Source organism: Triturus cristatus, chromosome 4_1 (assembly GCF_964204655.1).
Source record: "Triturus cristatus chromosome 4_1, aTriCri1.1, whole genome shotgun sequence".
Lineage (NCBI taxonomy): Eukaryota > Metazoa > Chordata > Amphibia > Caudata > Salamandridae > Triturus > Triturus cristatus.
In genome coordinates, this window is record NC_140585.1 from 219750614 (window position 1) to 219763927 (window position 13314).

The 13314-nt window shown below is 50.6% G+C and overlaps 1 protein-coding gene and 1 non-coding gene across 2 annotated transcripts in view; both read right to left on the minus strand.

Annotated features, from left to right (window-relative positions):
- Window positions 1–526: 526 nt before the first annotated feature.
- LOC146854118 (cathepsin S-like) overlaps window positions 527–13314 on the minus strand; it is a 40912-nt gene continuing 28124 nt past the window's right edge. Inside the window, exons 7-8 of the mRNA XM_085651894.1 lie at window positions 2034–2133; window positions 527–811 (exon numbers count right to left, since the gene is read on the minus strand). Coding sequence (XP_085508020.1) covers window positions 712–811; window positions 2034–2133 — 200 coding nt within the window. The 3' untranslated portion in view covers window positions 527–711. The remainder of the gene's footprint in view (window positions 812–2033; window positions 2134–13314) is intronic.
- Window positions 9859–9983, minus strand: LOC146854119 (U6atac minor spliceosomal RNA). Its single transcript, XR_014959013.1, has one exon. It is a non-coding gene; the product is annotated as a U6atac minor spliceosomal RNA (small nuclear RNA).

Consider the following 13314-nt stretch of genomic DNA (forward strand, 5'->3'; position numbering starts at 1 on the left):
CAGAATTTTAGTTTGGAATTGTGAGTTAGAAAGTACCATTCAATATCTGCATCCGCAGTTTCAGCCTTGTTCATAGTGTGACAGCTGTGGATGTCCAGTAGGCGGATTATCTCTGCAATGCATATTTTTGTACTGTCCTTTAAGATGCATTATTTTGCAATATCTTAAAAAGTAGCAGGTGACATCAAATATTGCAAGAATCGAGACTTCAAACATATAGCCAACACACATATCGACCTGTAATAATCTCCCTACAAATATTTTGTCTTATACCCAATTACACCATGGAGCACTTTTCTCCAAATGTTCCGAAGCGAGACATTGGCTAAATTTATTCATTTTAAACTTGACAAAAATGTATCTTGACAACATTTATATAGGGTGATATTTATGAATTGTTGATATTTTAGCCTAGTTTATTTTATTTGACGTCACATACAGTTGGAATTGCCACCACCCTCAACCTTAACTTTCTCCCCCCAAAAATATCCCCAATTTAGTGAAGGTAATAAAACAACAAATCCCATTTTGTGTATGTTTATATATAAAAAAAAGTTTAATAGCATTACAAATGATATGCACTTTTGCTCTGTGCAGGTCATCTCATTTTCTTGCATGGGAATGCCTGACAATGCTAACATGGTTCAGTCATGGATCAAGCTCGTGATGTGTTAATAAACACGATGGGACTCGCTATTCTTCCTGATGGGGTCACATGATGTCAGCAGTGGCGGCCTCATCAGCAATTTCACATTGGTTGGCATTGCGTTTAACCTTTGCGTAGCCATTATCGCCCCATTCGGTCCCCCAGCTGTAAGAAGTAAGAGTAATGATATTAATAATACACTGCAATGTTATTTTGATTACAGCAAAACTTGAACAATAACAACATAAGGAAATCTTAAAGATATGCTTGGATTGTAATCCGTCATTGAGATTTAAATATGAGGATTACTCTGTTATACGACTGAAATTAGATTTATAAGCCTTGTTTTCTCTTTGTATAGCTTCACCAAAATTAAAGGTGACCAAAATATCTGTTCACTAAAGATCCAAAATCATGTATTCCCCATAAAAGAAGCTTTTCTAACCCCAGTGTTAAGGCGGTTCCAGAACACCTATCTCGACTCTCACGTTTGAAGAAAATTTATCCTGAAAATCTGGCATGGATCTGGCCCTCCTGGACCCACATTGAATATCTTGGAATACCCTTGCTGAACACAGAGATAGATATTCCAATTATAGTACAAATCAGTGTGCATCTAAACACAGACCCAAGGAAGAGGAAGGGGCAGGAAAACAGCAAACTACAAAAACAATCTTACAAAGCCACCACAGATGGATAGGCTAAGAGCATTCCAGTGGCCCCTTTCTGTATTTCCCGCCTACAATTACCCTTGGAATTTGGTACCAGGTACTGTGAGGGAAAACCCACTCCTTGACCTTCGGATGCCGCTGGATTAAAAGTTACAATCTTGGCCTCCAAAAACAAGCACAACAGCTGAAAGTGTACTCTGGCCTTTAAAGGCGGCCAGTGTACAGAGTCACATTCAGTTGTTCTGAAAATGACACACTGTGGCGGTAAGCTACTCATTTATACCCCATTCGATGAAATACATTAAACATGCAATTCCTGATTTTCAGTAGCAAGGCCCACGAGCTACTAGGCGGGCTACTCCATCGCTCAGGATCTCTCTAGCTAGCAGAGTTCAGTTCGTGGACCCTGGACTAAGAAGGTATTCCAGCTAGTCTCGTTGATATGGATAGCCTGATCATGCAATGCCCATGGATCACAATCATGTCTCTATTGCCTGTTTTCCAAACATTGAGACCTCCATACAAATTTTTGGGTGCAGCAGTTCATGCGACCGATGCACCACCCAAAGTAAGTTGCACAAATGTAATCACTCTTCTATCTTTCAAGAACCTGTGACAAAACTAGACTAGAACAGGAGCTTTGCTGGGGAACTTTTCCAGTGAGAGGGGATCATCCTGGTCCAAGAGGCAAAGGATTTCAGTGCTACACAACTCACCTGTTCTTGATTATCCAGTAATCTTCACCGTCTTCTGTTCCATAACCGATAATGATAATGGCATGGTTTGCTTCCTCTGCACAGTCTCCATCATATATCCCTTCGAAAAACATGCTAGAAAGTTAGATGTCGCCTAAACACAAAAATTCAAAATATCCTCTACTTCTGCAATTCTAGGTCAGGGCTGGAGGCTCCGATTATGCTTCTCATTTCTTTACTACTAGTTTCAGCAGCCAATCACAATAAAGTAAAAATACAAACTACATTAACCATGTTTCCCTGTACCTCCCGTATCACATTCTCCAATGATATACGAGCTACCCGTATAATTGTAGAAGTCACCAATTTGTCCTCTTTCTTTGCTGCTTAGCAGCCAGATATGTATTGTTTTACTTCTCTTCTGCATGTAATGACGTATTGGTAAATACATTTATTCCTCGTTCAAATGGAATGCCAGGACGGTTTTATGAGAGACTGAGTTCTGCAAATGGGGGGTGTCTTATCTCCCGATCACACGCTGCGCATCAGGGAAGGTGTATGCGCTCCGCTTGTCATATATAACATAGTGCCAATATCGGCAACCGTTATCATATAATACATCAGTACATAATCATAATAAAACACACGACACTGAATGTAAGTGGAGAAATATTGCTGCAGGTTTATTAGCATAATAAATATGCAAACACGGTGGGTTATCTTACGGGCGATCCCAGGGCAGGCCAGCCCCATGGCGCCTGCCCGTCTGATAAGCCTAGGGTCACCATGGCAGCGCCAATTGGTGACCACCAAATGTTGGGAGGGTCCACCCCTCCCATCCGTGAACCTCCAGTCCACATGCTTCACCACGCCCCCCCGTGATGGGTGGGCGGAGCATACATGGCAGCCCCCGGTTGCTCAGACCCACAACCGCCTGTCGGTAGCGGGGCGCCGTAGGTCTTCCAGTGGACACGCTAAAAGATCCCTGGGTATCCTGGCTTAGCACCACACGGTGCTGCTGCATGCTATACCCCTTGGTATGTGCAGACCCTGGATCGCCCTGTAACTCCTCCTGCAACACAAAAGTGAAAGTTGTTAGAAAAACCTTCCCCCCCCTTCTTGTCCCTCCTGATGCCGGGTAAGCGGATGGGCGGGTAAGGCAAAACGAACGGACAAGAGGGCGAGGAGGGGGCGGGGACCGAATATGTACCCCCCCTCAAGGCTCCTCCCCGCCGGAAGCAGCTACCTGACTGGGGTCTCCCTAGGTCAAGCCCAGGGACAAGACCTCCCACCCCTGTGCCTTCCTGTGGCACTAAGGCGGCCGCCCTCAAGGGGGCGGGCCGCTGCGCAACCCCCACCCCGGGCAGCCTTACATAGTGCCAATATCGGCAACCGTTATCATATAATACATCAGTACATAATCATAATAAAACACACGACACTGAATGTAAGTGGAGAAATATTGCTGCAGGTTTATTAGCATAATAAATATGCAAACACGGTGGGTTATCTTACGGGCGATCCCAGGGCAGGCCAGCCCCATGGCGCCTGCCCGTCTGATAAGCCTAGGGTCACCATGGCAGCGCCAATTGGTGACCACCAAATGTTGGGAGGGTCCACCCCTCCCATCCGTGAACCTCCAGTCCACATGCTTCACCACGCCCCCCCGTGATGGGTGGGCGGAGCATACATGGCAGCCCCCGGTTGCTCAGACCCACAACCGCCTGTCGGTAGCGGGGCGCCGTAGGTCTTCCAGTGGACACGCTAAAAGATCCCTGGGTATCCTGGCTTAGCACCACACGGTGCTGCTGCATGCTATACCCCTTGGTATGTGCAGACCCTGGATCGCCCTGTAACTCCTCCACAGCCTTGGGAGTGGCCACCGTCACTACCAGGGCCCCCCACCAAGGTAGACCTATTTCCTTACAACCTGCTGCAGCCAAAGCTTCCCCTAGGCCCAGTAGGTCCAGTCTATTCGCAACCCGCAGCTGCCAAGTCTTCACCAAGGTCAAGTAAAATTAAATTCATGCCTAGGGTGGAGAGGTGCACCCCATCACCCTCCAGACACCCTGTTGATTTGGCGTGTAAAAGGCCATGCCTGACGAAGCCAAAGCCTCTTAGCTCAGTGAACTTGCACATGGCGCTATTAACTTTTCTCCTTGACACCTCAATGGCTTCTCCTGAGCGGGCTCCTTGCCAAGGTAGCCTATTACTAACAGCCTGCTGCAGCCAAAGCTTCCCCTAGGTCCAGTAGGAAAAGAACCGTGCCTAAACTAGGGAGGTGCACCCCATCTCCCTCCCGGCACCCTGTGGACTTGGCGTGTATAAGACCATGCCTGATGAAGCCAAGACCTCTTTGCTCTGCGCAACTGCGCATGGCTCCTGGTAGGCCATCATACCTACAGCATACTGATACCGGGCTTCTCCCAGGTCCAGTCAAAACAAGTCTACGCCCAACCGGGCCGGCGGCCAGCGTGCACCATATGGACAGGTTCGCCCAACCTTTCTAAACTCCTCCGTGGATTAGACTGAAATGACCTTAAACCTAAATAGGCGATGGTCCAAAGTTGCCTTTGCATGGCTAAATAACAATCCCTTTGCCAAGACACTCCTGCCTGGCAGTGCCCAGCCTGCCTTCCTTCCTCTTTCACTCCGTTGGAGTATGCCCATCGTATTCCATCAGTCACCACCAAATGTAAAGCCTTGCCCTCCCAAAATTCTGCTAGTATACCAGGGAGAGACAGGTCAGAGTGACCCCAGAGGAGAACAACGTGTAAAATGCTTCTCTATTTGAATACTGGAAAAGCCAGTTGGTCTCCAACAGATTTATAGCTTAAAGTGTTCCCCCGGTGCTTCCCTTAATCATATGGACCGTAGGCCCCTGTTGGAAGGCCACTTCCACAACCTGCATAGCTGCCAGCCAGTGCTGTAGGGCGGGCGAAGTTACCCGGTACTGATGCTCGCAAAGGTACCTGTTTCGCCAAACTCACGGGCGTGCTACTCAGTGAGCAACCAGACTCTGCCCTAGTACCCAGAGGTCAACCCCAAGCCCCTCCAAGTTCTGCTGCTTCACCTGCCTGTTAACACGAATCCCAGGGCAGACCACCGGCCTATAACCCATGCTTGGCCATGCCTGAGCTAAAATACCTCTGAACAGCCTGACAACAGGCTAACCACCAGCATTGCGTTCTGAATGTTTCTGACACTGCCAAGAAACATGCGCATAACTACAGCAACTGGCACCATGCCATAAAAGTAACAGTTCAGCCTTCTATGAAACAAACGTGCCCTTGTGGCGATCAGAGTAGTGCTCCCTCCAAGCCAGCAGCCCTAACAGGCAACCCGCACCCTCTTGGCACTGGCACACCCCCGCCACAGCTGCCCTCGAGTGCCTGGTCGTGTGAGGCCATAACCTATGTTTCATCACTGCGTCATACCGGGGTATGATGACCCATCTACTCTACTGCTGAGTGCCCATTGCACCATCGCAAGTATGCCTTTGCCTGCTCAGAGTCTGGCTGTAAAGTTGGAAGACATTGACCCCCCAGCCCAGGGCGAAGATGGCAGCATTACAGTATCTGGTGCTATAGACGGTCCCCGTACCCCGATGGGACAGAATGCAATGCCCTTGCTCCTGTTGAGCACGAAACCAAAACCAATTGCTCACCCTGGTTTAATACCTTCCTGCTGCTAATCATTTCCTGGCTGAATGTTGACAAATCCATGTTCTGTAATGGCACTACTTCGCCGCCTGCACCATTCTGCCAGTGCCGAAAAGACCTTTGTCATGCTGCATGGCCTCATCAATCATGCCCTGTTCTAGCAGCGCCCGCTTCAGCCGAGGAGCAAACAACTCGCCGGTACCCCCAAACTGGCCCTGATGCGAGACAAACCGGGCCAAGGCACAGCAATGCGGTACTAACTAAAGCAGGTCTAACAGCGTCAACAGGCGTCCTCAGCTTACCATAGGCGTGGTGGAGTGAGGGTATCCAGTGAGAATCAAGATGACAACTTCCCATCTGACCGACCGTGGTGGGAACCACTCCTGCATATTCTAGTACACATGGTCCCAGTTCACATGTCACTGCCTGATGTACGTGCCCTAGGTACATGGTCCCCTTGCATGGCGGCCTGCCATTGAGACCCACACCAGTCCCCGATCAGTACCACTATCTGCCTACGCTACCATCTTGCCTGGCCTTCCTCCATGCCCAGCTGTACCACGCGATGATTGCTCTCCTCCGTCACTTGACCTGACCACACCTAGAAATACAAACACAGCGAGAGGAGGCAGCCTGTGACCTGCCCCAAAACCACTATCCCGCATCAAACCGACCCGATGAAAAGACAAGCGCCTAATGCTCTACACCCCTGGAAGACCCAGGAAATAACCCACCGATCAATCAATCGAGTAAATAACAACGGACATCCTTTCAGCATCTGAAGGCCTAGCCCCTCCGAAGTAACCTGGGAGCCCAACGCCAGGCCTCAGCACCTGTGGCGTGAGTGATCTTTGCCCACTACCGTGTGAGCCAGGGCCCCCTCTTTTTTTTTTTTTTTTTTATGACTGAAGCACACGAAAACAACCCTAGCTGTTCCTTGCCGCTAGGTCTTCCTACCCTCAGGAGACCAAGAACGACCAGGAAACAATAACACTCACTCAACACTAGGCGTTCCAAGTCCACTCGGCCTAATTTGCCAGCCGGTGAGCGTTCCAGATTCTTTAGCTTGGCCCCTCCTATGAGCTCCCTGTTGAAAGTGGCGAGCCGGACCTGCCAGTACTATCTACCCTTCAACTCATTGCCGCATGGCGGCACTACCCATTGCAACCCTTGTCAACCAGCTGGCAATGTGGGTTAACCTCCCATTAGGGTGGCGGCAGAGCATCTAGCATGTGTCCTAGATGCCCAATCCATGTGACGTTGTGCCGGGGTAGTGGAAACCTTACACTGATAACTGTGCATCGCACCCTCAGACAATCGTAAAATTACTTGCTATTTAATAAAGCTGTGAATTGCAATGTGTAACTGTTACTACTTTTATCACACTCCAGGAGTGAGAGGCAGAGCTAGCTACTGATGCACTGCCCATTATACATGGGGTTAACAGCAGGCACATCCCCTGTTGGGCTATCTTGTTTGGAAAGGATCCTAGAGCTGAGGATTACACCGCGATCTCCCTGCCAAGTGCAAGTACACCTAAGAAATGAGCCAGTTTCATACCTGAGACCTGTAAATAAATCCCCGTAGACCGGCTACCTAACATGACCATAATGCGTGCTACCGCCTCAGAGTTTGCCTGCAAAATAACTGCTGTGATTCCAGGCTGATATGAAAAACTCATGCCTGAGGCAAGAAGTATTGATGGAAGGATCGTGATGTGGCCAAAATTGCAGTCACTGCACCCCCAGTGGGTTGACCCCTACCCCGCCCATCCTACTTACTTGCTGAGTCCTATCCCAAGTACCTTACCTGCTGACCTACAGTGGCCCTTGGTGCTGAACAAACTATGCCCCGGTATGCTTAGTATCCCCCGGAGCTGCTAGCCTCCCACAGGAAGAGGTGGAACTGGGCCTGCCTATATCTAAGAATACTGGAGGATGTATGTAATTTGCCCTCCTTTGGATAAAACCTGCCCTTACCTACACATGCATAGATTCGTGTGCTGAACTACAGCAAGGAGCATGCCCAAGTAACTTGCCCTTCTATGAGACCTGGGCAGGAGAGGACCTGCGACATACCCCACTATGGTTGACCTACGCAGATCCCAGCTGTGCCCACACACAAGGGAGATTAAGCGATTTGCCCAGAATCACAGGATGTTTAAGCGTCATTGCCGAGACGCCCACCCAGTTCCCCATGTCCAAGGCCCAGCGCCCTAGCCGACAGGGTAACTCATCTCCCCAGCTCTCCATCTTGGCGGCCCGATCTGTACTCCTGTGACGCTGAACATACCAAAGCTAATAGTACTGGCTTGGCCATGCCTCTGTGTTGCATAAGATCAATGAGTCATAATTGCGGCAAGCAGGCATATCATTTGGAAAATGCCTCGGTTCAGGCATGGTGAGGCAGGGTCACCAAACACTACGACAAAATACATTTAAAACATACAAATGTCTGTGTATGTGAGCGCAAAGGCGATGACACGATAAACCTGATTTCCCGGAACCTGACATACTGCGCACATATCCTCGCATCTCTATATATACAAAGCGAGGAGCACTACTAACACCAAGCCCATCTATTGGCTGCTCAGTGCTTATGATTGCATATAGTGAAATAAGTACCCCTCCTAGCTCAATTGCAAGTCCCACCGAGAGCTATTCTACCCTCATGTCAGCCTGCCTGCGAATACGACAGCTGGGCTGTCCCTCCACACCAGTAAAACGCCAATTCTCCATGAAAGACACCAACAGAGCCAGGTGCGCCCTGCGCCAGCTTCAAGTATGGAATAAAACTAAAAACAACTGGTCTGCAGGGCTCCCTAACTAGCTGAGGCAATGACTAGGGAGTGAGGATGCATGCCTACCGGGATTGACTTCTCCCCAGGATGTAATGCAGCAGAAAAACACCAACACGTAGTCAGGCCAGGCCCAGCCTGCAACTCCCAAAATCATATATGTCACCCAAGGAATGTGATATGTCACAAAAGCATATCTCCGAGCAATCACCACCTCTCATTGTGTAAAACTACTTAAACACAATATAGCGCGTCTCCACCTTCAGGGACGGGAGTGTAAGCGACATGCACGCAATCCAATTGTGCGTACGCGACCCCGAGGCTCAAAACCTGGTGCCATTGCCAGCCTGGGGCCTCATACATGCGAAACATGCGCCCACTGAGCAGTACTGTTCTTTTTAGCCACGGCTGCCGGATGGAAAGCTGGGGGCCGCACAATGGATTCAAGCCCGTAACCTGCAGATGCCACAGCATAGCCCACGTGCCCCCCGTGCGCATGCATACCTCTCCGTGTCGCCACTACTGAGGAGATAAAAATTATAGTGCGACTCTACCTGCCGGAAAAGGAGCGCTTACACGAGCACCGTGTTTCCATTGCACATTCAGGCACGGGAGATACAGACAAAAGCGAGGCTCGACCCGAAGGCACTGGAGCGATGAACACGGGCCCGTAACTACATACTAAAACCCAACAAGGAGGCTCTGCCGGGGTCCAATCAAGCGATCCCAGAAACACCCAAAACTGCAATATCCCAATCCGGGGCCTATACAGCACGAACTTGAGCTATAACTAACCAGGCAAAGAGCACCCACACTCTTGGCCTTCTTCCCTTGAGGTTATTATGACATCGCGCTAGCCCGCCCAAGTCCAATCGGCATCCGCGCGCTACACATAGCACCCGCTCCGCCGCAAGGGGACACACCAAAATGACGCAAGCCTACATAGTGCATACTCTGCCATACATGACACCGTGCCCACATAGCACTATCAGATAAATGCCCCTCACCTCCCATGGCTGATACTCTGCTCCGGTGTGCACATTATATATATATATAGCGAGAACTTGGCCCCACGGTAAAGGGGGGCCCCACATGGCACCGCCTTACATCCACATTCACGCGCGGGGAAAACAAAGACCCGCCTGCGACAGCGCGCGCGTGCCTGAGGCCACACCGCCTCTCCCTACAATGCCCACGCTGAGGCCCGAACCTGGACTCCCCAGATCCAAGCCACCCGCATTCCACACCCAGGGACTTCTCACGTGTACGCGACCTCGCCGCAGCGTAGCCGACGGTCCACATCCTCTCCTCGACAAACCAATTGCGCTAACTTCCCTTCTTAATCATGCGTTGCTGCACTGTATTACTAAAACGCGCATCATGCCTGACATGGTTTAGACGCCAGTAAGTAAGTAACGGTGCCTTAACCGTGCATGTGTTGTAAAGGCCACTAGGACACCCCTTCCATCCTTGTCAAGGGAAGTGCTAACCTTCTCTCCTTTCATCCAACGCTATCCGTACATGCCAGCATGTGAGGCAACTGGTGCAAGAAAGCGCTATGCTGCCCGATTCTGGTCAAACGCGCGCCATGCTAGCTCCCGCCTCCCAAAATTAGCCCTTTTGCAAAGTAAACAATGTTCTCTTAATGTATGCTTGGCGGTGTGCATGCAGTTATTGAATAACGTACCTTAAGTTGTAACTTGTGAGTAAAAAGGTGTGCCTCCTTTGAAAACAGTAACCTGCTGACCTATTTACATCAAACGCCCTCTGTAATCTACTTGGCACACGTTCTTAGCAGCAGGAACACCTACCCTCTGCACTAACTTCCCGTTAGTCTAAGCCTCAACGCTACAAAATGCTGATCTCTCCAGGAGGAAATTAATCACACGAGTAACTTGACCCACACGTGAGATCTGAAAGAAACGCAGCATCCGGTGCTTCAAAAGCCTAATAAACATCCAAACCCGGCGCCCACAAGAAGATGGCACCACGGTCGCACCGTCCTAAATCCAGCCCTTCCGGGGCCTCCTCCACGCAATCCCTGCGCTCTACCACTGGGCTACACCCCCTGGCATAATGACACCCGTGCTCTCAAAAAGACAATTCCGACTCTCGCACCCTGGTCCCCTGCTCCGAGGTCGGCAGCACTGTGACAGAAGCGGAGATACCGGAGAATCGAACCTGGGGCCACAGGCATGCACCGCATGCGCTCTAACCTTGAGCTACAGCCCCGCAGCCACGAATGCCTTAATAAAAGCACCGATCCGGGCCCTCCCGGCCACGCTATGGCACCAAGATCACCCGCCGCTCCACCGAGACTCTCGCTTCCAATCAATCACCAACACTTACCGGGATAACTGAGACCTGATCCGGGCTAACCCAGTAACGCTACCACCCCGGTGTTGCAAAATTATATAGCGCGAACTCGGCCATTAAGTGATTAAGTGATTTGCCCAGATCACAGGCTGTGGACGCGACCACGAGGCTCGAACCCAAGGTCTGCAGTCTTGCCGCCGGACCACATCCCGTCCCCAGGGCCTTCAGGCCCAATGAGAGCCCCTTCCAGGGCAAATAACCAAGGCTAAGGGAAGCCGCCGACCGGGACACGTCTAACTGCCGGCTTTCAAAGTACACATTTTTTATATCGCCCACCTCAAGCAGACTCACCGCGACAAGCGGACGTTCTGGGCCGCAGACGATCGTACCAGGCGAGCGATCGATCGAAGTGTGACTCTATCTCTCCCAGAGAACACGACCGACGCGGAACCAGCAGCTAAGGCAAAACGAACGGACAAGAGGGCGAGGAGGGGGCGGGGACCGAATATGTACCCCCCCTCAAGGCTCCTCCCCGCCGGAAGCAGCTACCTGACTGGGGTCTCCCTAGGTCAAGCCCAGGGACAAGACCTCCCACCCCTGTGCCTTCCTGTGGCACTAAGGCGGCCGCCCTCAAGGGGGCGGGCCGCTGCGCAACCCCCACCCCGGGCAGCCTTACACAGTCGGTGGTATGCCCGAACACCCAAGACTCCACTTTCACTTTTAAGCTCTAACAGCGGTTGGGCTCCGACGCTGCTTTCAGCCTCTGTGGAGCGGGAAGGGGGAGCAGGCAGCGTGCGTCTCGCTCTAGCTTGCAGTGCTATTTTGATGACTGCCAAGAGACACACTATGCACATGTGCAGAATTTGAACACAATGCACACTAAAATTGATCGGAGCGTTCGCTGGCATTTCTGCACATAACGCCAACCGGCCAAAGTGTGTTGGCAAACTGTGAATGCTCCCCGATGCCCTGTGACTTTCAAGTGTACAGGGTTGTAAAATCAGCATAGGCTCTGCCTAAAGAGGGTTTTTATCCAGGCAGCTCCCTCCACGTCTAAACCGAGGCATACTCTCTGTCCTGGAAGGTTTTTTTTTTTCTCACTCCCGCCCTCAACTCTCTCAATCCCGTAAAGGTAATAGATACTGAGAGAATGGCACAATGGGAGCCTTATGAAGCGGAGGTAGATTTCTACCAGGCGGATGGGGATGACTAGCTCGAGCCGTATCTGGTGGATGCACTGGACTGCAGTGTACAACAATCAATTAACAAAGCCCTGGTACGGGCACTGAGCCCCTTCACGGGGCAGGTATGTGAATAGGCACGCCAACAGGATTGACAACCCCAGCTTCCCTCAATTGGCACTGATGCAGCCATTTCAAAAAAGGGTAAAGCCAAGAGCAGATCACAGGCAGAAGTACATGGAGAGGCTTTTGTAAAGCTAAGATGCAAGAGAGAGACGGAACACGAATATAGCGCCCCCGCACAGGGAGAGTGCTCTTAATCACACAGCGCGTAAAAAAACGTTACCCTAGACTCCTCTTCCCACACTGATGACAGTAATGAGGGTGAAAAAGCAAGACACAGTAAAAAGAAATGGGCTCCAGCCCAAACCCCTCACGTGGTTCAATTCGAGCCCACCAAAATAATTCACACCAGAGTATCCAACTGGGTACCCCCTCCAGAAGTTACTGAATACCTTCAATCCGACCTACATGAGAGCTTTGATAAAGCGGTGCATGCACGCCTCCACACAGAGTGCCCCAACCCAGTTCTGGCGGGTAAGGTGGCGGACACACCAGAGGTAGACCCTACCATGGTCAATTTCATGAAGAAGTATTCGAAAGACCCAAAAAAGGGCCTGGATCGCTCATAGCGGGATTGCCAAGACAAATTATTTGCATATGGCTGGGTCTGACCTGAGGTGGCGAAGTGAGCTAAAGATGGATGATGGATTCAACCCAGATCTGTGACTGGGGGTGGGTGTCTGAAAAGTTTCAGCGCTCTGTCCATCATCTCCTTGTGTTTGCTTTGTTCACCCTACGTTGGTAGGGTATGCCCAGGCATGGGTCCCTTGCCCACTTTGCCACTGGATTCAAGCTAGTCTGACTGATGAGGGGCATTACCCCGAAACCGGTCCCAGGATACTTGTTTCCGGTTCAAGGAAGACCTAGGTTGGCAGTATGGTCTGGACTGTTCCCATGAGGCACAGGCTCAAGACTGATTTGCATATGGCTGGGTCTGAACTGAGGTGGCAAAGTGAGCTAAAGAACGATGATGGATTCAACCCAGATGTGTGACTGAGGGTGGGTGTCTGAAAAGTTTCAGCGCTCCATCATCTCCTTGTGTTTGCTTTGTTCGCCCTAAGTTGGCAGGGTATGCCCAGACGTGGGTCCCTTGCTCACTTTGCCACTGGATTCAAGCTAGCCTGGCTGATGAGGGGTTTTACCCTGAAACCGGTCCCAGGATGATTGTTTCCGGTTCAGGGAAGACCTGGGTTGGCAATTCGGTCTGGACTGTTCCTATAAGC